We start from the raw sequence: 26,115 nt of genomic DNA, 5'->3' as shown, positions 1-26,115 counted from the left end.
GTGTGTGTGTGTGTGTACCTCATATGTGATCTTGAGACTGGACTGCAGCAGTATAGGAGGGAATCTGGAGTGAACTTCTGCTGTCAGCCACAGACGGAAGCCTGCTTTGGGCTGCAGCACATTCAGCTCCTGGGGAGGAAGGACAAACTCATTAGACAAACAGGACACATTCACACACTCACACACACACACACACACACACAAATTATTTATTTTATGACTGCATCAGTTACACATTTAAGATGCATTTTGCTGATGTGTGGTCACTCACACACCCCAAGTCCACACAAACCAAATGATTTTGTTTTAAATATTAGAGAACATAATTTTACACCACACTGAATCTACATGCAAATAGCATTTGTAGCTTTTGATAATTTTGGTAGATAGTCAGATTACTGCATAAATTATCAGAAGCTGAATTTTAAAATATCAAGTGATAAATGAAAGCACACACATTTTAATAGCTACAATTCCAAGGATAATTGACTTGCATTTATTCCCTAATATCTAATTCCATTAACCGAAACTAACTAAACTTAACCTACTTAACACTAACCCAAAAACACTGCTCCAAAAATATCCCCTCACTTTGAAAACTTATCATCATATTGAGATTATTGTGAAGATATGTGGTAGAATGTGTCTTTCTTTCACACACACATACAACCTATACGTATCAGTGTCAGTGGATATTAGAGGATATAGCTATCTCATATTACACACAGTAGACACCCATTAAATAAGAAGCCATGAGAAGAATAAGATGCCAAGAGATACTGCTTTCCTCTTTCTCTACTTTTGACTTCTTATTTCACTCTTTCCATTTCATTTGTTGTCCATTATATCCTTTCTACAGCAAGACATCCTCCACAATGATTTTCCCTCCTCCTCCAATGTATTCTTTCCTGTGATTGTCACTGTTCATATACTCATGAAGCTCTGTCTCTCCTTCTGCATCTCTCTTATTTTAACTGTCTTCATTGCTCTTAAATTTCTCCATCTCAATTTCCATCTTTCTCTCCCTCACTTCCCGTCTCACTCAGGGTTAAAAATAACATGTTGGCGCCTTAGGGTCTTGTGCCATCTGATTGGGTGCTCAGTCAAAGACTGAGATGTGTTTCAACACACACCTACACACACACAAACACATACACAAATAGGCATAACACAAGTACACACGCGCACACACACACACACACACACACACCATATCATAATCAATGTGTTTCTGTATCAGTTGGAGCCTGATTCAGTCTCATGGAAGACCACATGATCACAGAAAATCAAAGGAGACAGGAATGGACACCCCTCTAAGAAAACTATTCTGTGTGTGTGTGTGTGTGTGTGTGTGTGTGTGTGTGTGTGTGTGCGTATCTCTGCATGCATGTGCTTTGTCAAGCTCAATTCCACTGAAACAAATCTTAGTGTTTGGGAGGATGCGAGAGAGACAAAGAAAAAGATAGATAGATAGATAGATAGATAGAGTAACAGAAAGAGGAAGCCAGAGAGAGAGATAGAGAGAGAGAGAGAGAGAGAGAGAGAGAGAGAGAGAAAGAGAGAAAGATCTCTGTGCCAGCGCCAATTTATTTTCAGCACCTCAAAACCTCCTGCCCAAAACCAAGAGGCATGATCCATATTTTACCTCATCTTATCTCTTTCTGTTAGAACACATCCACATTCCCCAGATGCCAGGAGCAGACACCCTACTGGGACTAACCGAATCTGCACTCCAATTCGGGAGACAATACGTGAATCTTTCTGGTAGTGAGAGCGGTTGTAGAACGCGGCTGTCACTCTCTCTCAAAAGCGAACTGCGTATGAACTCCAATAAGGAGTGACATCCCAGCTGCGGTGTGAGCGCGGCCACTGAGTACTTGAATATTCTGGTATTCCCCTTAAACATGAGAGCTCTCAAAATGTCACAAACCTATTGAAATACAGTTTGTCAGTTATAACCACTGACAGAGAGTTGGGTCAGGCTGTGGCTTCCATGCTTTTGTGCTGTCCCTAAAACTAAGAAATACTGGCTGCAAATAGATAGTTGTCATGGTGAAATGTGCTTTCTATAAAAGTCACTAAGTAAGACCCATGGAGCTTGACTATGGTGCTAACACATCTACCACTGAAAACATTGAAGGTGGTAGATGTGATATGAACATTTTTAAAAAAGGACATTCTCAACACATTTGCAGTTTGAGCAACACACCTATTTTTCAACACAATGTGCATGTTGAAAAGAAACACTAGATGAGTCATTCCAAACTACCATCAAAACGATAAAACTGACACATCCCTTTGAAGCATGGAACACAGTCATCTTTATTTCCCCTACTCTCATCCCTCATGTTGGGTGGTGATCAGCTCTGTTGCTACTGATGGAAAAATAAGCAAAAGAAAAGATGAATGAGAAGATAGGGCTGGGCGATATGGACAACATTAATATCACGATAATCAAAATAAATAATTTCAATCTCTGTATTTAATACAAAATCTGCTAAGATATGCAAAATCATATGTTGTTAAGAAGAGGCACTTGAGCTACATTTTTCAACAAGCAAATTTATGCAGCAAGATGCTCCAAAATCTAATCAGATCATCAAATGTATAGAAGTAAGTATCAAGTCTTTATCATGTATTGTTCTTGAATTGGAGTATTCACAAGAATGTCTCTACAGGCAGACACAGGCAGTCACTACCAGGACGATATAATGACCTGGTGGTGGGACATAAAATTCAAATTGATGATCGCACTGAACCGCATGGCAATATTAAGTGCAATAAAACTCTGTCATTCCCGCAATAATATTCCCTGAGTTGTTGCAGATCTCATTTTGTGAAATATTTTAATTAGTATTTGTTTTTTAACACATTTTTAGACAGATAGATAGATAGATAGATAGACAGACAAAGTGGGTGCAAGGAGAAAATAGTAGGGAGGAGAGCGGAGCAAGAGAAAGAATGCAAGTGGACAGGGATGAGGAGAGATCTGCACTGCCAGCTTCAATTATACTCAGAGAACACTGACTGCTCTCCCCTTCCTTCGCTGCCTTCTCCTCTCTCTAACTGACCAACTGGTTTGATCCCTGAGGAATGAAGGAGGGAAGGACTGGAGAGGCAGATGGTGAAAAGAAGCCGGGAGAGAGAGAGAGCGAGAGAGAGAGACAGAGAGGGAGAGAGAGAGAGAGAGAGAGAGAGAGAGAGAGAGAAAGAGAGGAAGTAAAATTAAGTGAGGGGGAAGGCTCGCTCTTTGTCTTCTCTTGGCTGCTTTTCCACCTGCCCGCTCTGCCTCAGCGCATCCCTCCGTCCCTCCTTTCACTACCTCTGTTTCTTCATTCTTTCTTTCCTACGCTCCCTGCCTCCCTCGCTCACTCGCTCCCCCTCTCCCCCGCGTCAGTTTTTCATTTCAAGCTCGGCTGCCGAGACCCCAACCTCATCAGTTGCTGGGCAAAGAGTGAGAGAGAAAGAGACAGAGAGAGAGAGAGAGAGAGAGAGAGAGAGAGAGAGAGAGAGAGAGAGAGAGAGAGAGAGAGGAAGAAAGACTGAGTTTTTAGTTGTACAGCATGAAGACGAAAAATAAGGAGAGCAATAAAGGCAGATGAGAAGCAGGAGGAGAAGAAAAGAAAGAAAATAAAGAGGAAAAGGGACAAGGGAAAGAAAAAAAGATAATGATAGGAAAGACGGGAAACAAATGGAGAAAATGGAAAGAGAAAGGAAAGGAGGAAATGAAAAGAGAGGGAAGAGGAGAGGGACAAAAGGAGGTGAGGAGAGCTGTAATAGGCTATGGTTTAATTCACATTGGGAGCAGTGACAACGCCGGACAGGAGGGATCTCTGGCTAACCCCAGGACACACACACACACACTGAGGCCAATCACTGCCAACACCTGTGCCTCCCAGTGAGATATGACCTGTTACAGTGACACAGCATTAAACAGAACCCCAGGAAACACATACACACACACACACACACACACACACACACACACACACACACACACACACACACAAACACACCCTCAAAGAAAATTGAAGACACACAGCAACACACTTAGAATGAGAGACAACGACTCACACATATAATGAGAAAACATACACTATGATTGACAAATACAAACATATACTTGCTACACTCAGAGCGAGGCACAAAAACACACACACACACACACACACATACACACACATAAAGCCCAGAGATAAACACACACACACACACAGAAAGACACAAAGAGAGAGACACACACACACAAACAAATACACAGCCAGTCAGCCACACACACAACCACGAACACAACCACACAAACAGCAGCAAACACAGTGACTAATGTGGGCCGACAGGTAGAATATAAAATGTGTATGTGCAGGCAAAGGACAGGAGGTAATTTCAGATATGGAAATTTGGGCAGCCAGCAGAATGCTTTTTATGTGTGCGTGTGCATGTGTATGTGTGTATATATACATGTATATATATATCTGTGTGTGTGTGTGTGTATGTGCGTGTGCCAGTGTGTGTGTGTACCTCTGTAGATAAACACTGACAAGCGGAAAGAAACAAGAAATTACATGCTGGCTCAGTACACACTCATAGATTTTATGATTTCTTAGCCTGTCATGAGGTTGGCAATGTTGTCTTTCAGATAACTGACTGTCTCCACTGTCAGCAGACTGTGAAGCGGGAAGATTTAATAACACTGCAAAGCTGTTATGCATTTATAGAGACTGAAGACGCATTAGGAGAGTCCACGTATGGCCTGGGTGTCTGTAACTGTGTCACAGTGTTTCTCATTCGTGTCTCTGACTTGGTCACTCCTACCTCTGGTAGAGCATACACACACACTAAGGCTGCAATCAATGATTACTTTGGTAATCCATTAATCTGGCAACTACTTTTTTTGATTCACTAATTAATCTAGTAAATATTTTCTTAATTCCAATAGTTAAAACAAAAAAACAAATGAAGTAGCTCAAAATTCTAAGCTTTATTGAGCTGTAATGTCTTTAAGAAGCAGCAGATGGATGCTGACGAGGAGAAAATAATCTATAAACCTTGGTTTGTTCTTAGGAAGGAAAAATGGTAAACTTTAAACAAATGTATGTTATGGCAAAATATTATGTGTTACAGTCTGTAGTTAAGCTACTCCACCATTGAACTATTATCTCCAAGATACTTTGCTTTTAAATATTGATGTAATGCTGCTGTGGAAAGCCATGCTGTTTTGCAGAGAGACTTCGTTTTGAAACTCGTAGTCTACATTTTTTGTGATTGTCTCATGGGTTTGGTTGTATTTTCATCTTCAATGTGGGAACCGTCTTCTTTGCCTCTTTGCTGCATGTCGGTCATCTAGATTTCAAGCAGTGTTGCCACCTACTGTTGCCTTTGTGCACTGCACCATTGACCGTTAAGACGCATCTTTCATGCATACAGCCTGAAAATTTAATGGGACTAATGTGACGTGTCAATGATAAAAATCTGTCAGTGAATTTGCATCATTGATTTTGTTGATTATGTCAACAAAAAAAAAAGTGGCAGCCCAAACACACACACACACGCACACAGGGTCAGCTGCTTTGTCTAATAATTAACAGCCTGAGGCAGATGTAAATACTCACACACAAACACACACACACACACACACACCTTACCAATCACACTGCACAAAATAAGCAAAAACATGCTGACACCCGTCCTCTGGCCCATACCGCACACAAACATACACACACACACACGTGCGTGCACACACACACACCCACCCACACACCCACCCACACACCCACCCACCCACCCACACACACACACACACACACACACACACACACACACACACACACACACACACACAGAGTACCTACTTTTTCGAGGAGGGGTAGCCATGCGGTGACCAGGTGAAGGTTTTTGAGGCAAAGCCAGTCTCCATTACGGGAACATTCTCTGAGTGTGGCTAAGGCCACATCAGCCTGTCCCTGACCCATGGAGATCTAGACAGACAGACAGACAGAGAAAGGGAGGGAGGGAGGGGGAGGAAGAAGCATAGAGATGGAAAATTTGATTCAACATTGTAATTTCTCAGAAGTTAGAGGGCAGAAAATCTGATTCAGTATTATAATTAATCTCTCTCCGAAGTGACAGAAAGTCAGAAACACCTGCAAAGTCAGATTCCCAGTGTGATTTTCTGTAACACTAGCATTGTCACGTGGTGTTCAAAATATCTGCCACACAGCCAGTTACTTATAATTTGAATGGTAAGTGCACGACCCCTCTGAGTGCAATGCCCAGTGGAAATATTTTCCAATCCATAACGCCAGCCTGGTGCTCATTGAAAAACACTGTCACCCCACTTCAGGCTTTATTTAGGTCTTGAGTTTATGGATTGAAGACCACTTTCACTCTCAAATTGATTAACTGAACTATTGATTCAGGGACTTGGGGACTTGTTACAGGGTAAGGGCTAAATCAGTCTCACAGATTTACATATAGTTTGTAAAACGTTTGTTTCAGTTGTGATGGGTAATACTGACAAAAACCTTATTTTCTATGAAACGTTTGAAGAATATACTGTATGTGAAAATACACACTAGTTATATGGTCAAATAAATTGTGGCTTTAACACCCTTAGTCGCATTTGATTGTGGGTATTGGCTGTGCATACTTAAACATGCAAACACTTTCAAAATACATTCTAAATCAGATACACAGGTGTTATATACAGAATGAAAACTCAGACTGTGTTTAATCTCCAGGCGAATATGTGTTGCAGTGGATTACGTGTGTGTGGTGCTCATCCAAATAAGAGCACGACCCTGCCTGCAACTGTATTAATGTGCGAATACCCATATGTGGGTAGTAATTTCCATATTTTAACTTTGAAACTAATTTCAAAGTAATACAGCATTGCGCAAAATGCACAAGTTTTATTAAATGAAAGCGCTGGATCTCCTCTTCCTGTTGGTACTGCAGCAGATGGAATATGTTTTACCCTTCCATACTAGGTTATGACCCCTATGAATATGTGCTCAGTGATGCCTTGGCTAGTTTAGAGGGGTAAATAAATGGAGGCGCACACAAACTTTAAAGGCATTTTATACAAATCTAATACTGCAAGAAGACAGACTGGTAACATGTGCCTTCTTTATGTGAAAACATTGCCTTGAAACCTGCTATGAAAAATGCATCTGCAGTTTATCTGCACACTGCAAACCTACTAAATACTCCAATTCCAAAAAAAATACCACATGCTGCATATATTTCCCAAGTTATAAACTTTTAGATTCAGTCTAGCATTACATCTCTGTAAATTTTATATAGTTTTTCAGTGATGAAAAATGTTTTGATCTACTACGGCTTGTCAGGCAGTCATTTGAAGTTGAAGGATGAGCCAAAATCCCACTGCAATACAAATCACATTTTCCTATTTTATGTAATTATTAATATTTCATAGTTGCTTTAACCACTGCTTTATTGAGCACTGAATACATGCCGGAGTGTAGCTTTATCACAAGGTGTCATTTTTCTTAGACCTGCTGCTGTCCTGGAATGCATGACAACTGTAGAGCTATTTCTCAAAACTGGCTGTAGTGTCCTCATTTTTCCACCCATTCAAGTGCAAGATACAAGATACACCGTTTTGTAGATCTGATCTTGCTATTTTGTAAAATGAAGAAAAAAACAACATCAACAAAACCCTCCCCCCTCACTCTGGTCCCCAACTGCTTGCTGATCTGCCATGACGTGTCCCATTTAGTGCTGTTGTTGTTCTCTACCTCGTGATAGTTGTCCCTGCCCACGGTCTCTGTAGCAAGCTCTGTGAGTTCCTGGGAGGGGTCTGCCCCGGGAGAAATGATGATCAACACCGGCTCCCATTCCAACGTCTCACCGTAGAGACGCCGCAGGTTCAGAGGTGGTGGGGAGAGCTCCTTCATACCTGCAGAGAAGAGCAGGAGGAAGAGGAAGAGGACAGAGAATCAGGAAGAGGGTAAAAGACAGAGTTTAAAATTATGTTCCAACATTTTTCTATTGACACAGAGCAAGCTCAGAGTTCACAGTTGCCTTTTTGTACACAATGGAAGGTACAGCCATTATGTACTGCAGTGGATGGTGTATGTGTTGTACTCTTCAGAAGTGTATTACCCAGCAACAACCTCGCTATGAACACATGCTCAATGATACTGTGTTGGCTTAGAGGGGTAAAAAAACAACTGAAAAGGGGGAGATGCAGAGGATGGGAGGGAAAGGAAGCCAGGGTGACAGAGGGGGAACAGGAACAGGGAGAGACAGACAGTGGCAAAGGGAGCAGGGCCGAAAGATATTGACAAAAAATCGAATTGCGATTACAAGTTTTTCTTGTCAGAATTTTTTTAGAATTTTAAAGTTGTTTAAAGAAAAGTGATTTTGTTAAAAAAGAAAACAGATGTCAGTGTGCAGGATTTACTGAGTTTGAGTATGATGAAAGGTTTACACCAATATTGTACTTGATTCATGGACCAAAGATTACCAGCAACTCTAAAACACCTTGTTTTATTCCATTTTGGACGCCGCTCTTTTAAGCAATTAATTGTAGCCTCTGTGATTTGGAAATTGCCGAAGTTCATGTTGCGATTTCGATTTCTTTTCGATTGATTCTTCAGCTCTAAAAGGGAGTGATGGGGAAGGAGGGTTGGGGAAATAAAGAAAGAAAGTAAGGAAGGAGGGAGGGTAGGGGGGTGAGGAAAGGAGATGGAGGAGAGAGAGAGGACGGAAGAGGAAGATATTCAGAGAGACAGAGCGAGTGAGATTAGAAGGGTGATGCACTGTGCATACTGAGTGTTAGGTATGCAGCAGTATTCACCGCACATAGCGGAAGAATACCTTGTCAGCCCCCTGGTGTTGAGAAACCAGTCTCTTTCTGTGTCTGAGTATGTCTATGTGTGTGTGTGTTTTCACATTGGGCATTAGGCTCTAATCCTGCTGTAATATATCGAATCACAGATCAGATAAGAGTTAATAGTGATACACATGCAGAGATACACGCACACACACGGCTTGAGTAGTCAAATTAGGTGAAGTTCATGTACACACACCTACTGCTGCTGCTGTGGTGTTATAAACACATACTACATGCATGTATCAGCCAAATTCTCTCAGACAAACACACACGCACCCGCGCATGCACGCACGCACACACACACACACACACACACACAGAGCTGTCTTCTCTGGTTGAGACGACTGCCGCAGCCTGAACATTCTTTTGGTGTCTGCTGCCAAATGCAATCTGCTGTACTGAAATACACACACATACACACACACACACACACACACACGCACACACAAGGTCTTGGGAGAGAACATCTCAGAGCGACCTTTTGCTGCATCACCATGGCAACGCTAAGAAAAACAGTCATCTGACCACATGGCTTGCGATGTCCGACTACAAAAAAGGAGCATTTACAGAACGTGTGCGCGCACACCCTCACATGCACACGCACACGCACACACACATAGACACACACACACGCGTGCACACACACACACACACACACACACGCACACGCACACGCACACACACACACACACACACAACTACCTCTGACGTGTGCAGGTAATCAGTATTCGAGCTGCAAGCTAGCATTCTCTGTCTGTGAATAGCAAAGTTCACCTTGGCTTTTATGACACACATCCAGGGCAGAGAGGAGCAGAGAAGAAGACAGTGCCACACTCTCTCTATAGTTAAAACAATTCTTACCGGAGGAAACACCGAATGGCCTTAACGAGCAGGCACTTGCCCGCACGCATACACACAAAAAACTGTAGATCGTAGGTGTTCAGGTTTTTCCATTAGAATCACTTTTATTGACCAAGTACATTTGCATTTAAATGCTGATTGATTGTTTAAACAAAGGAAGAGTGTTCTGTTGTGGTTGGATGATTAAAGATAGAGAATAGAACTGGACGACAGAGAGAGAGAGAGAGAGAGAGAGAGAGAGAGAGAGAGAGAGAGAGAGATGTTATGTGTGTATGTGTAAGAGGGTTTATATTTTTGAGAAATAGACTGAGTGAGCCAGTGAGTGAGCATGTGTGTGTGCCCATGCATGCACATGCGCGCGAGTGGTGCCCAGGCCTGGACTGGGGGGATTGAGTGAGATTAGCTGTAAGAGGATTACAGACCATGCCTCATTAGCATACTGACTTACTGCCAAACACACACACACACACACACACACACACACACACACACAGTCTTCCTCTCCTCCGTTCTTTTTCTCTCTGTCTCTATTTCTATCTAGCTCTCTCTCACACAGACACACACACACACTCTCACCCACACCTACACACACCCCGCACGCTTGCACACACACCACGACTTCACCAATGGGTTCACTTAGCGTTCAGGCAGCGTGAGGACCGTCGGCCTTATCATGGGAGAGTTAGTAGGTGTTTTATTAGAGCTGCCTGCAGACAAACAAGCAGAGCGACAAAGCAGTGACACTCATGCTCTCCGGGAATTAGCTCAAATGGAAACACACAGGCGCGCGTGAGTTTACAAGCGGAGAGGCGGACTGATAGATACACACACAGTCTCAGACATACAGACACATACACACTGAGACAGACACCTAGACAAACACACACATACACATACACACACAGTAAGACTGCAGTGTCATCCTCAATGAGCCAGTATTATTAGCAGTCTGTAGCAGCTGCACAACAGCTGACACTGAGTTTCAGTCAAGACAGCTTCTGCTATCAGTAGGAAGCACGGCAGTTGGAGCACTCTGGCTCACCAACGCTCTCTCTCTCTCTGTCTGTATCTCCTCCCTTCCATCCCTCCTTTCATCTGCTGCTTTTCCTCTGGGGCTGTTTTCACTGTCCTATTTACAACATTTATGAAACTATTTTCAGGGGCTGAGAGTTGGGAAAAATACAACACTGAAGTTGCAGCCAATAGCTTGCAGAGAGCTCAGATCATTTGCAAGTTAAGAAAACAAAGCGTTCCACAGTTGCCGCCGTAAAATCTGCTCTGAGCCACAGTGAAAACAGTGCCTTATCTATGCGGCCACCCCCACCCCTTTCTCTCGCTCCCTCTCTCTCACTCTGACTGTTAAAGCTGCAGCAGCTGCATGTGTCTCCAGGCCTCGTTGGCGCAGTAGGCAGCGCGTCAGTCTCATAATCTGAAGGTCGTGAGTTCGAGCCTCACACGGGGCAGATGTTTTAAGTAAAAAATCACCTGACAACAAACCACAATGAAGGGGAAACCTGCTAAAGAATTCTTGTCAAGTAAAAAATGAAATGCTGGTTCAGCATAGGAATTGGAAGTGGGAAACTGTGTAAGGCTGATTTCAAAACCCTGCAACATTTCTGATAAATGGACTACACAATCGGACTACACAGTCACTCCACACTCTCAGATGCTGTTTGACCTCATTTATTTAAATCATGTTTCTAAGTGTATATGATTGCTTTGTGTGAAGTCTTTTTACACTATCATTTATAACTAACATTTGTGTGTACAAATATCAATAAATATGGATTAATATTGTTCCATTAATGTATCATCTGAGAACAGCCCTAGGAGCCTCGTTGGCGCAGTAGGCAGCGCGTCAGTCTCATAATCTGAAGGTCGTGAGTTCGAGCCTCACACGGGGCAAGTGTTTTACATGGGGGGAAGTCGATTGTTTACCCAACGACACAGATCCACTCCCTGGACAAAGCTCAATTAATCTGACTTGAATAGAACAGAGCGAGAAACTACTTGCTCTTGATACCCAACACCCCGTTTACAATTGGTGTTAAAATGTAATCTGCATCTGGATAAGGAAAAAAAAATTTCAAGGTGTAAATGCACACTGGATACACACAGATTGGAGAGTGACCGGAAAGTGACCAGACTCAGCCAGGTGGAAATCCAGTCCATACAGTGTATGTGCATTAGTGAGAAAGCATCCGCCCACATGGCAGAAATGTCATCACCATGGGTAGAAAGGTCATCACCGTGCCTCCTCAAGTACAGGCTGTACAGTAACATCACCACTGGTGACTCTACACCTGCCATGTTTACTTTTGTTGCCAACAGATGGGACTTGCCACCGCTCCACCTACTCGCCTGCTTTGCATATTGTGCACAAAAAATGACAATGTAGACACAAAGCGGTGTAAATGCATGGGTGGGATCATATTGTTCATTATCAGGATAGCATATCCAGAAGTAGAGCACATTTTAATACCATGTATAGATGAGGTCAGTAGGCCGGTTTCAGACTAAACCGTCACAGATCTTAATGTTGCCCGACAACAGAATCTGGTATTTAGTTTTATGTTCAGTTTGCTCTGTGATGTGTCAGTCTCATAATCTGAAGGTAGGTAGGAGTTTGACCTCCACACTGGGTACATGTTTTATTCACATCTTGACTAACTGTGGGAGATAGACAGGTTGCAGGCTAATTGCCTGATATGAAGACCAGCATCAGGGGAACTGCTTGGGGTTCAACACATCTAGCTATATCTGTTCATTAACTGATAGTCTTCAGGTCTTAAAATGTCCCAGGTTACCTGCCTTGGCCAAGTTATCTTTTAATGAAGACTATGTTTATAATGTGCCTAAGTCCTAGTTTGTTAAATGATGAGTCAAGATCCAAAATGTGTCATAGGTCCCATTACGATGAGATCAGCAATAAGTTATAATGAGCCTCGGTTCTAGGGTGAGAGAATAAATGACTCTTTTGGGTCCTGCACTGGGAAAAAAAAAGTCATGGCCTAAGTGACTTAGCCTTGGACGACCTTTTAAAATTAAGTACGTCGAAATGTAAATTCGGGCTATAAGTGTCAGGCTATAAATGTTGAAGTCAAACTCAAGACCTGCACATCAAATGGAAAGCTGTGTAGATGAGACTACTTACTCAAGTTGTAGTGGTTTGATTGGAAGTCTTGTATGATATATTTTTTTCATGGAACATAAGAGGACTTAAGGGCCATTCATATTTCAGTGAAAGAACAAAGTAGTTGTTGAAAGCAGTTGTGCCTCCGCCTATGGTGAACAGAGCGACACCTTTTCAGGTTGTTTTTTCTAATATACTGTATCATGTAGTGTAATGTAATTTATCACGTATGGTACCGATTTCTGCTGATGGTATGGACGATTGAATTGAAGGGAAGGATTGATTTTACTTTTCCTCCATTTTGGAAATCATGACAAGTTCACATGAATCAGTTCTAGGTTCTACAGTAGCAAGCAAAGGGCACTGTTTTTAAAAAAATAGATCTATTCAAATTCAATACTCTCTTGATCCATGTGGGCAAAATTCTCTTTTCACTTTCAACCCTCCTGAAAGAGGTCAACGCACAGGGTCAGCTACAGCAGTTGAACTCAACGTGGGGTCTGGGGACTCACAGGGGGCCTTGAAAGGGTTCCAGGAGGAATAGTATACTTTCAGTGTTTTCTCTCAGTTTTTTTTTTTAATTTACCAGAAATTATTTCCAAGTAGACAATGTATCAAAATGACTGATCATAAGTTTAACTCTCACCACTATCATCTCCCCACATACAGTATAGACAGTTATACATTTCAACATTAATTCAACAAGAACAAAAACCTTCTTGATGCAAAATCTAATCAAATGGGGGCCCCTAGCCTAAGGTCGGCCCATTTGGGGGTCCTTAACCTGAAAATGTTTGAGAAGCCCTCAACTGCAGAACAGCGTCCCTGGAGGTGGTAGGTAGTGATGGCGCACTACCTACCACTGTCACACTGTCGAAAATGGGTTCAGCACTCGTAGCTTCATTTCTGTTTCAAACAGAAATCATGTGAAAGTGTTATTTAGGCAAAGGCATTTGGGTAATATGGCAACCTTGTAAGGATAAATTCAAAGTATTTCCACACTGGGGAACAGTTGATGACATAATAATAATGAAAAATGCAATAAAATGTGCCATTTTAACTATAAACGCTGCATGAATTACACTGTGCAGAATACTTACAGAACAGAGACTTAAGTGGACATCAAACAATAATATGGGTGCTTACTTACTGAATCTGATGATAACATACAAAGTAACTGATTTAAAACAGTATTTTTACCCATTTAAACTCTCGCACTTTTATTTTGAAGGCTAAACAGCCAAACTGGAAGTCTTGCAGTCTCTGAATATTCAGCGCTGACCTCAGCCCCTTCTCATCGCCGCATGCTGCCTCTCTTTCTTTTTGTCTCTCTCTGTTTTCTCCTGTCATTATTGTTGCCCATGATTCTGTCATTGTTTTGCCCGGCACCTGTTGCACGCTAAGCCGTCCCGGGGGGGGGGGGGGGGGGGGGGGGGTCCCTATTTGCCTCACACCGTCCAAGGTTTCTTCTAGGTTTTTCCTACTAAGGTTTTTCTTGGGAGTTTTTCCTTGTGTGCATTAGGGTCTAAGGCTGGGGTGCCAGCCAGGTAGGTTAGGCTACGTAGAATAGGTAGATTGTTTGTCTTGCTAAAATCTGCTCTTGTCTACCTTGTGTTTTTCGCTATGCGATCCTACATATCCTACTATCCTACATGTGACGACCCGCCTGCTTTGCTCTCCTTAACTGTCATTGGCTCTGTTGCAGAGGGCTGGCAGAGGGCTGGCAGGGAGTGATAGGAGTCATCAGTGCTCATGGGGTGCACCTGTGCAGGTCTCAGCTCTAGGCTATAAAGCTTGCTGTCACTAACACTATGGCCCCCTTTACACCTTGCATTAAAATGCGTCTCGTATCCAGATTGTATCTAGATATGATTTAACCTGATTACATTTACACCTGGAATTAGTATGTGTCTCCAGTGTCCACATTGAGATCCGATTGAGATCCGATTGCTCTGTCCAGCTCAAACAACCGAACGTCACATCCTCCTCTCGTTTGCGCAGGTCCAAAAAAAAAAAAAAAAAGATGATACCCATCCGTGAAGCCGCGCTATTGTATGGACTTATGCTTGCTTTTGGAAGCGGGGGAAGAAGCCGTCTTCAATAACTGGAATGCCGAAGACGAAAGTCGCACTTGTGTTCAATGTGGTCACAATGCGTCCCTGACCACCTCCGGAGGTGGTTTGGCCGATCGGATCAAAATCCGTCCTCAATGCGTCTTGGGTGCATTTACACCTGTACTTTCATGTGGTCAAGCACTATCCGATTGCAATCCGATCACCCAAAATGCATTTTAATGCAAGGTGTAAAGGGGGTATCTGTCTCCCTCTCAACAGGTACCCATTCTGGTTTGGCGTATGGTTTTGGTTCCTTTGTTTTACACCAGACAGCACCCCTACACCATACTTTTCACTCAGCCATGCACCACATCCATGCACCACTGATTACACTGGCTAACACATCCCATTTCCTCATTTGATATAATTTATTACTCTTAGTTATAAATACATTTTTTTGGCATTTAAAGTTCTGCGTGGTCTCCCATCTTTTGTCACATACATGTGCCGGTCTGTGACAACATCTTTTTGTTCACCACTGATTTTGTTTAGTTAGATCTAGCTAGGCTCATTCTCTGTAAAGTCCTCTGAGACATGCTTGTGATAAAGGGCTATATAAATAAACGAACTTGAACTTGTTTCTGGTAATTCGAGTTACACATGTAGTTCTCCTCGTTCTTCTATCTCAGGTGTGCGCAAACGTGAGCTTTTTTTTTTTTTATATCAACAGCTAGAGTGGCGAATTCAGCTTTATGGTGTAAATGTCGGTCTTTTCAAGTCACTTTGTTCAGCTTCCAGAGACTTGGATTATGCTGGACGAGCTGCATGGAGCCATTTTATGGTTATTTTCCATTATTTTTTTAACCGTCAAGTCAGGTCCCCAGCAACTTCAGTTGTTTTGGAGAAGGCTTCTACGCAGTTCCACTGTGGAGCCCAGGATGCTGTATGGACTAACAAACTTCACCCGAGTTTCAGCTGCCATGGGGGTGAGTAGATAATGACTGAATTTTCATTTTTGGGTGAACTATTCCTTTAACTCAACCCTGGCATTACAGTTTATCATCACAACTACTTTCATCTTTCACAGTGATATCATCATATTTGTCATGTGGTTAAGTGACCGAAGTACCAAGCGTATGGATTGTTAGCCATGAGTTATAGTTTCAAAATAAATATTCAAAAGGAGGGGAAACAGAGAATGAGAATGGGCGGTGGGATAAAGGGAGTGAAACTAAAGTAATAATCTTTCCAAAATGGTTCATAACTTCAGTAAATAATTTCACACTTGGAGGTAATTTCATTAAGCAGACTAAATACAGAAAGAGAAAGAGAACAAGCAAGAGAGAGAAAGAGAGAGCGAGAGAGAGATTTAGGAAATAAGGGGGAGGGGTGATGGGCAAGGGTAAATGATCAGATGATCATCATCAGATGATTTAAGGTAAATAAACAATTATCTTGACTCGGTGTCCCTAGTAATGGCTGGGCCATTGCCTCCACACCTCCAGGCATGCACACTTCATAATGACAAACTGGCCCTATGTTAAACCCCAGAGCAATGTATGGTGCTGTTCCTCTGGCCAATCCCCCCAAAATGTATGTATTATGTATATATTTTTATATGCAAATACATATTTCTTATTTTATGGTAAATGTTTTTGGGTTTTTTTTTGACATAACAAACCTCTAGGCCCACAACAGTAATTAATCCTGTAAACCAGTCTGAGAAACGAGAAAAAATAAATCTTTATTTTGTCGTCACAGTTCACCACTCTGTGTGCACGTGACAGGAGGAGGTGCAAGCCAAAACGGAAGAGAACCACTGACTAAGTCTAACTACTTAACATAAAGAATGTTTGGCCTTGAGTTTTATTGTTTATACATGAATGAATATTCATATGAAGGAGATGCTGATGTCCAAAGCACATAGATTTCCCCAAGGTTAACACACCCAGTAGGGCTTTTTAAAATGCATGTGCATGTGTGTGTGGCATATGATTGACAGAGAGAGAGGAAGAGAGAGAAAGAGACAAAACACTCACACCGCAACAACAATAAACAACTGTACAAACCGAAATCTACAATGCCAGTAGCCTACACATGCACATTTAACACATGTACCACATGTTCATTTTCACATAGTACATATCACATAGAAGTTTCCTCACTGCAGTAATGTAATAGTGGTAGTAATGTGGTTTGTGGCGTCACCAAAATTTGGCATGTTAACATAATGCCTGCTGAAGCTGAATTTCTAAAAAAAAAAAAATTCTACATTGCATGCAAACCCAAACACGCTTCTCCTTTGCAACTAGGTGCCATGCATTCAGTCTAAGCCTATGCAACGTTTGGCAGCATAATTGCAGCCAAACGTGAAAGAGAAGTATACTGAAGAACTGCACTGGTGAGGGAGATAGTGGGTGAGGGAGATAAGCTTTTTTTTTTATGCGAGCTTCATAAATTTGCCTACCTTGCTTTTGAAAATAAATGCTTTAGAGACTTCAGATGCCATATTCATGTTGAGACCGTTAAAATGCTGCTGCTTGATCGTCTGAGTTCAGCAAATAGCAGTGGATGAGTTACTCAAATATGCAATCTCATTGTGCTTGATATTTTGAATTTTACTATTTTCACTTAAATGCACCTTATTGCTTCCAACTTGGCTAGCTCTTGTTGTTTCGGTCAAAGCCAAAATGTGCCTAAAAAAGGAGATGTAGCATTCAGGTTGAAAAACCATTTATATGGCCAGTGTACATTGACCCAGACTTTCTATAATTGCACAGAGTCAAACTATTCCCCCTGTTCTCCTATTGACTGCTCCACTTCAAGCAGTCCAAAAAGCAATGAGGGAAGGCACTTTTTGCCAACTTGCTGATGCCACACCAATTAGGATTATTATAAATGGGGTAGCATATGGATCGCAGTTATGTTTACCTGTGAAAAAACGTATGCAAAAAAGGGGAAAACAGAGAATTCTAACATATAACACAGTTGTTATGGTTTAACTGCAGTGACTTTCCCAAAACCACAGTAAGCCTCCAAATACCATGGCATGACAATACTGTGGTTACTGTTGTAGCTCTATAGCCATACTCCTCACCTTGTTCCTACAAGGCAGCTAAACCTGCAGCTTGGCCTGACCAAATAGAAAATTAATACACTAACCAGCTTTGTGTGCACACAAACATTCCCGAGAATGAAGTTCTCCGCACAGAAAAATATAGCCCTGGTCATCACACAGAGCTTTCAACAATATGCGGCAAACACATGGACAGCCATTCCAGATTGCACATGCTACACGGATTGCCTTACTACCTTACTGACCGCCCAAATTTCCCCTGGGTCTGAGTAAGTCGGCAAAACTATCCTAAAAGACATATCCCTTCACCTTCTTTTTCCTCTCACCCTCTTCACATGCTAACCCTCCACTAAATCCCTCTCCACCGCTCTCTTCATTCAAATTCAGTCTTTATAGCACTGAGCTGGTCAGTCGCACCAACTTTTACCAAAAATCACAGGCTATTGCCCTCTCCAGACAGCCAAGAGAGCTCTGCTGATTGTAATTATTACCTTAGCAGCATGCAAGTTTTGTCACTGGAGCAGCCGAGTCAGTGATTTTCCTCAACAAGAGTGGTCATAATTCAGGCCAGATATGATGCTTTTTGTAAGGATTGTCTTTTATTTCCAATTCAGAGAGCCACCTCAATAATTTGAGCCAATTCATAATGACTACCAGAGGTTCAGGACTGAATAAAGTATTTCGTTTTAAATCATATGCATTAAGGTTAAATTAACTGGATGGACGTTAAGACCTTTTTCTGTTTTTTTTATTTATTTATTTATTTTAAACCAGTCTGTCTCTCTCTCTTGTTCCTCTGCCTGCCTGTCCATCTGGTGTCTATGTGTTTTACATGTGGGAGAGATTCGTTGTCTAGTTTGTTTGTGGGCAAATGAGGAAAGGATAGAGAGGAGAGGAGTAGGATGAGTATACAGTACAGTATAGGCTACTACAGGTACTAATACACTATACACCAAGCGCAGCAGCTGCTGCTGTCAGGATGGACTGAGAGGGGGGAGATAGAGGAGGAAACAAGAAGTTGGAAGACAGAAGGAATGAAAAAAGCAGGGAGGGGTGAATTAAGATGCAAGGGACTTAGAGGGAGTGGTGCAAAGGAAGGAGTGAATGAACTAGGGTGTAAGGATACTGGGAAAAAAGGAAGACTGAAAAGAGAGTGGGAGGCATGGAGAGAGGTGGGGAGGGAGGGAAGCTGCAGCAAGAACTGGTGGGAGGGGGGTAGAGGGAGGGACAATGGGAGAGAAGGACAGTTGGGGAGTATAGGAAGGAATAATTTGAACAAACAAAATCAAGAGCCATTCAGAGTTGCATTATGGGATGTAATTCATAAGCCTAATGCAGTGAAAACAAAGGCAAAGTACAGTATATTGGATAGGCAATTTAACACTTCCAATTAGATGGTCGGGGGAGCATTGAGAGAGCCCAAAAATTGGACAACCAGGAGTTTAGTAAATATGAAAAATGTCCTATTGGTTAAGAGGATTTTGTAACCTGCGAGCAATTTTGCTTGTAGGTTACAAAATCACACAAAACACACACAGAAAGACAGACAGACAGATACACACACACACAAAACCCTAACATATGCATAACCTGCAAACATAAAAAAACAACATATCAGCAGTCTCCTAAACTATCAACTGTCATCACACAGGACTAGGTATTAGTTTTGCACACACACACACACATACAGTATGTATATATATATATATATACACATACACAGTATATATGCATGCACGCACGCATGCACACGCACACAAACACACACACACAAAAATGTCTGCATATTAGTTTCACCTGACACCAATTAGCAGAGTCCCAGATAGTGCTGTCAGAAGCCAACATGCCATTAGGAGGATTATCTGGACTAAATGAATGGGCTCATTAGGCACAATAAACTAACCACTCTCTGGCAGCTTCATAACCGTGTGTGTGTGTGGCATTTCCTCAAGGACAGTGGCATTCTCACAGAGACGATATATAAAGAAACAGAGAAAGGATGAAGAGGACTATCATGAAAAAAGCTGACTTCAAAAGAAGCAGAGTGATGACAAGTGGAAATGTATGTCTCAGCAGTCTGCCATAAAAGCCTTGCTTGAGGACATTTAGTTTGATTGGAGTGTGAAGGTGGGATGTGCTCGTAAAAAAAACAAAGCATCTTAATACAGTAGAATATCTGCAGAGGTGAATGAAGTAGTTGTTGTAGTTTATAAGTACGGTTTCGGTTTAGAGCTCATCATTCATAGCAATCTCTCTAAAACTCTCTCAGAATTCAGGGGAGTAGAGTTTTGATTTTATTTATTAAAACAAACAAATGCAAATCATATGTTTTAGGAATGAAAAAAAACAAGAAACTGAGATGGCATTTGATATGGATAAATATAAAACATTCTGTACCACGGCGAATAACATGCTTACGAGAGAGACAGACAATGAGCGATAGATGAGAGGGATAGAGAAGACAGCGAGAAAGATTTTCATGAAAAAAATAATCTATAATTCTATAGCCTTTGGAATTTTGAGAGTGTTAACTCTGCATGTAACTGATAAGTGTGAATTCAATTTGTCCATGGCTTTAATGCAGCAAAACTGCGTTATACAGGTTTTTCCACAACTCCTCATACTCGCCTGGCTCCAAACTGTTCGCACTTTCAGTCGATTTATTTGTGTTTCTCTATCAGGTTTGTTTACCTCACGGCACCGCCATTGTGCAACTTTGGCTGCTGAGGTAATTTTCACAAATAAAGTGGCTTACATGGAGTGAGAGTGGGATTACCAGCTGTTAAGACTGACTTGGTATCAGCTTCACCTGGCACACATTGCCTATGCAGAAATGGCTAAACTAACCTGTTCTCAGTAAGTTTGGGGCATATCTCAATTTTGTTTCATGGAACAAACTTGGATCTAACACGTAAGCATGTTAGATGCACTGGAGGCATTGAGGGCTATTAAAAATTTCTGCCAAGGCAACTGATGGGACTTAAGTTGTCTGGGGTTGATATAACTCATGGGTAGCCACTTGAGAGGGACAAAAAACTCTACCATTACCGAAGCAGTGTGTGACCCACTACTGGTTTCTGCCATTTGCAAGGTCCAGGGAAGCAAATTAGCAATCAAGCTTGTTTCAAAGTATTTCAAAGGTGAGAGGAGAGAGAGAGATAGAGCGCAAGAGAGAGAGAGAGAGAGAGGAGATCTGTGACTGCAATGACTGAGTGCCGATCTGCTCTCACAACATGGGGCTAATCAACCAATCATATTGCTCTGTCCTCCCTCTCCGAACCTGCTGGGCTAATGAAGAGAAATCACCACACATACATCAGTGCTGCACACGTGTGTAAGAATGAGTTTTGTGAGTGTGTGATGTGTAAGCTTGTGACAAATGAGAAGTAATGAGTGTATATTAATCACCTTGGTGTGTTTTTCCACAATCAGCCCACTCCATTCATATACTGACAGAAGCCATATGGGACCGTGTGTGGGAGGTGTGTTTCTGCTTCAGAGGGACTGAATCTGTGTGTCAGCTTTGTTTCAAGTGGAAATCTGTGAAATCCTTCTTTTGTTTTGTTCTTTTCTTTTTGGGGATTTTGGCGACATCTTTGGTGATAAGCGCTCAGTGCTGTGGCGTTTTTGCACTGCACTTCCCAGAGATCACCTGTCAATCACACAGTGTGGCCAGTACTGCCGTGTTTTTTCTGTTAATGAAGTTTGAGTTTCTGTAGGTGGCACTCTTATCTTTGTTCATCCATGGCGTCTATCGCTGGTCATGCTAACTACCCAGTTCTTCTTCTATTGATTCCAGACAAGCTGCTGTTGCTGCTGCCGGACATGTAAAACACATCTCTTCCTGTGCGCCAGAGGATTTTTGCGCAGGGGAGACAAACCTGACAATTGGTGTTTAGAACAGCAAATGCAACAGCTTTCAAATGAAAATGCAATCGCTTTTGTGTTCTATAAATCGGCAACACAGAAAAACAAAACAGACATTAATTTATATTAAAATGTCTCCGATTTACGTTAAATAAAGGTCATTATTGATTGCATTTATGCCTGTGTAAGTGTGAATGAATGTTCATGTAATTATGTGAGCGTATATGCATGTGTGTGTCATGTGAAAGAGAAAAAGAGACAGAATAAGAGAAGCTGTCTTGATGCCTGTCATCACATTGCTGAAGGAACAAAGACCAACATGGAGACAAGGGAGAGAGAGAGCGCAGGAGAGAGAGGCTATTATATGGTCGTGGCTCCCTATTTATGATTGTGAACTGAACTGGTAAGGCAAAGTCCTGTATCCATGTGTATGTGACATGTAGACTTAAACTTGTTTGGAGAAGACAGACAGGCGCACACTTACCCAAGGCCTGAGAGGCGAAGGCTGCCATGGTGCTCTGCAGTCTGTCTGGTCTGACTGCCTGAACCAATAACACCTGAGTAGAGAGACAGATGGACAAAGACAGAGACAGATACAGAAACAGAGACAGAAAGAAACAGACACCCTCTTTTTAACCTACTGTGCATCCATTTGCATTGGTTAGACAGAAAGTTATTGTCACTCACGTCAAATGAAAATCTCACATTTCCAAATAGTCAACTTTCAAGAGAAAAAAAAAATGGCTTCATTTGGATGCATACACATTCTCAAATTCTATAAAGACTTTCACGGGCTTTAGGATCATGATATTTTCTGAGAATGAGATGAGCTACATCTTAATACAATCTCAACCCCCACTTATAAGCCTTGCTTTCATGTGTCAATATGTCAATTTTACCACTATTTTTTCAAATTTCAGTAAAATTTGACTCATTTCAGTCAGGTCATAGTGAAATTGATAGCCATAGTGAGTCAGAAATGAGTAACCTTTTGTTTTTACCCTGATTTTGTTGGTGAAAAAGTGTACAAGTGTACAGTGTTCATTTCATACTTCCCATAAAACTACAACATTTGAAAACATGTGTAGACCTTTCATATCCGGTGTAAATAATTAATAAAAAATAAGTTAAAATTGGAATAGTTTTCATGCAACAGCAAAACTATGCAAGCAACTCAGTTTGGCTGATCAAATGGCTGATGGTTGATTGGCAGCTGACCTGCTGGAAGGGAGTAATCTTCTTGGCGATGGAGGATGGGATTTCCTGTTCGCAGTGTGAGCTCTGCGAGAAGGACAGCCAAAGGTCTGAGTCACTCAAACACAGAGACTGGTGGAGGGCTGGGAACGTAGCCTGGGAAAGAGGGACGGAAAGGGGGAATGACAGGTGGAGAGATAATGTTATAAAAATAGATCAATAAAATGCATGAATGAATAAATGTCTATCCCAATTTACGGATTAGTGAGAAGCTGGGAATTTAGTTTGTGATGGAGTGCAAGAGGTAAAGAAAAGGGTTTCTCTGCAACGTCACCGGTGAAGTGCATGTGCAGACCTGACGCAGTATAGACTCAATTGCCAAAGCAGGAATTCAATCAAATATTTTCTTTCTTCTTAAATTAAACTTATCTGGACATAAAGTAAAATAAACCATATGTATTACAGACGTAGATGACATTCTCTGTCCTATATATCACACAAGGGAATAAGCAGTGAAGGGCATCACCCAAGCTTTCATTCATGTTTTACATTGGCAGAGGACAGCTAAGGTCTGTGTCTTCCACTAATCATTGTGAGTGCAGTGCTTTAAGATGTGACACACCCCAGAATTTTTGTATTAAACTGTTCCAATCCCTCTTGCACCCAGCCCAACCCCCTTACAAATATATGTACTAAGTAGACCAACTTGAACTGTAAGTAAGCAATTAGCCAAAAGTGAGCCATTAATCGGCCTGTTAGGTTGGCAGATTGACAGCAATTTCCATTGATGTAATGCCAAATATGAGAAAAAGTGAATAGTTTCATTTAGCCAAAACACAATTTTTAGCTTGTGGCATGACATTTCTGAGCCCAAATCGCTACTGATCCTGGCTGAATGACATCTAGGGGTGACAGATTACTATCTCGCTACACTGGCTCTATGGCCACTGTCATGGATCACTATCTTGTTACACTGGCGCCAATATGGTTAGAGTCACAGATCACAATCTTGCTTCATTATCTTACTACATTGCCTCTATGGCTAACGTCACAACAACATTGATGACGCATCAAAGCTGCGTGCAAGTGCAGATTTGCACTTATTTTAAGAGTCATTATGTCGCTATGTAACAACAATCACTTAAATGCTATACACAAGGAAGGATGCAATACTGACCAAATTTTGTTTCCAAATAGGACTGCTGTTCATGGCTATTATAAGTTACGTTATAAAATGCAACATGGCTAGTAGTTTGCTAAGTTTATCAAGTGTCAAAAATAAACAGCTGTACTTCTATGTTACTGTACTGTAGTTGCTGTCAGCTAGCAATGCTAATGTAAAGGGTTGTAAAACCTGCTAAATGTAACACATATTTGCTAAGATGACATAGGCAGAGTGTTTCCAAACAAGAAACAGGTCTATATATAACAAGAGTAAATGCCTCTCTATATTCCCAAAGACAAGTATTCGGAGACTAGGGTTGTCAAAAGTATTGATACTTTGATAAGTATCGCTACTAAAAATTTGAAACGGATACAATACTCATTTGCAACAGTATCGATACCAGCAGTGCTTTCTCTTAATGAAAAATCAAACATATTATTTCTCCGCCTCCACTAGCCACACACACACACACACACACCCTGCACCGCTGCCCACAGCCCCTCCTCTCACTAGTAGCAGTCAGCTGGGTTGTTGCCTCAGTCAGCAAACAATGCTACAGAGTGGTGTCGACGAAGGGGGGCAACACGTCAGACTTCATCATTTGACAACCATCATCATTTGAGACTTTCTTGGCATTCTGCTGCATTCTGTAATGACAGTTTCCTAAACTATAGGTCAGGACATAAAATGGGCCATAAGCTTATTTCTGGTGGGTGCGCACAAGCTGAAAGGCACAGCGTTCTTTAATCAAACTGGGTTCCAGGGTGAGACTATATTTGCACAACTGGGTCCAGGGATGAACAAGTTTAAGAGCCTATTCATTAAAACAAGACAGATATATAACTCTCTTTCATGTATAATGGCTGCATAACTTTCTTTTAATTTAATTTGTGAGTGAGTGAGTGTGTGTGTGTGTGTGTGTGTGTGTGTGTGTCTGTGTGTGTATGTGTGTACTTTAAAAATGGCCAGTGCTCCATGCCTCTCCTGATCAATCCAAGAGGGGAACTCCTGCCGAGAGAGGGGAGATGTAAGTCAGAGACAGAGATAATGGTCTCACACGCTCACACAAACAAACACACACACACACACACACACACACACACACACACACACACACACACACACACACACACACACACACACAGAGCTGCACACTTACCTCTTTCCTGAACATTTCTCCTACAATGGATCCAGTGAAGACGTCCCATTCCTGCAGAGGAGAGTAGATTCAAGGTTAGCATCTGGCAAAACCAAGAGCTAATATTCTTCAATCTTATTTTTAATCGAAAAGACTAAGTCAACTATGAAGTGACTTAATATTATAAGAAAGCAGTGATGATCCTAAATCTATGAAGGTACTCACATTCTGCTGGAAGAGTTCAGGGTGCATCCCTTTGACAAAGTGCATAGCAAAAAGAGAGAGAGGGAGGGTGGGGGGGGCCGAGACAGAAAGACAAAGTTTAAGTTGTATAATATGAAGAGGAAAAATTAGGAGAGCAGGTTAAAGCAGATGAGAAGAGAGGTAGGTGGAGAGGAGAAGATACAACAATAAAGAGGAGAAGGGACGAGGGAAAGAAAAAAGAAAATAATAGGAAAGACAGGAAACAAATGGAGAGAAAATGCAGAGCGTGTGCTCATTAATATTCTAGAGAGAGATGGATGGAACATGCTGACATATGAAAACAAATTTTTTTCACCAGTTTACTGTCCAACATCCAACTCCAACTAAAGAAAGTCACATCCTAGCACAAAAAGTTGGCATCTTCTCTGCAGCTACAGTGTGAAACCAGACGATATACCAAGTGCACACTGCATCTATGATATGCAGCTCAGCTCACTGTAGTTACCTGCTTGTAAGGCCTCAGGGACTTAGAAAGCTACACTTCCTATTGTACCATCCTCATACTC

The 26,115-nt window shown here is 41.7% G+C and overlaps 1 protein-coding gene and 2 non-coding genes across 3 annotated transcripts in view; 2 read left to right on the top strand and 1 right to left on the bottom strand.

The window, feature by feature from the left end:
- LOC139649336 (cytoplasmic dynein 2 heavy chain 1-like) overlaps window positions 1-26,115 on the bottom strand; it is a gene marked incomplete at its 5' end in the record, with an annotated part of 129,714 nt that overhangs the window by 41,125 nt on the left and 62,474 nt on the right. Inside the window, 8 exons of the mRNA XM_071525714.1 lie at window positions 19-129; window positions 5,850-5,975; window positions 7,758-7,918; window positions 22,333-22,405; window positions 23,067-23,198; window positions 25,162-25,215; window positions 25,367-25,417; window positions 25,571-25,628. Coding sequence (XP_071381815.1) covers window positions 19-129; window positions 5,850-5,975; window positions 7,758-7,918; window positions 22,333-22,405; window positions 23,067-23,198; window positions 25,162-25,215; window positions 25,367-25,417; window positions 25,571-25,628 — 766 coding nt within the window. The remainder of the gene's footprint in view (window positions 1-18; window positions 130-5,849; window positions 5,976-7,757; window positions 7,919-22,332; window positions 22,406-23,066; window positions 23,199-25,161; window positions 25,216-25,366; window positions 25,418-25,570; window positions 25,629-26,115) is intronic.
- trnam-cau (transfer RNA methionine (anticodon CAU)) lies at window positions 11,109-11,181 on the top strand. Its single transcript has one exon. It is a non-coding gene; the product is annotated as a tRNA-Met (tRNA).
- trnam-cau (transfer RNA methionine (anticodon CAU)) lies at window positions 11,551-11,623 on the top strand. Its single transcript has one exon. It is a non-coding gene; the product is annotated as a tRNA-Met (tRNA).

This window comes from Centroberyx affinis, unplaced genomic scaffold (genome assembly GCF_046629955.1).
Source record: "Centroberyx affinis isolate AG114_WGS23_722 - 3 ecotype Tasmania unplaced genomic scaffold, CSIRO-AGI_Caff_v1 ptg001331l_1, whole genome shotgun sequence".
Taxonomy (NCBI): Eukaryota; Metazoa; Chordata; class Actinopteri; order Beryciformes; family Berycidae; genus Centroberyx; species Centroberyx affinis.
Note: the sequence above shows the minus strand (reverse complement) of the source record. Positions and strands in the feature narration are given on the sequence as shown.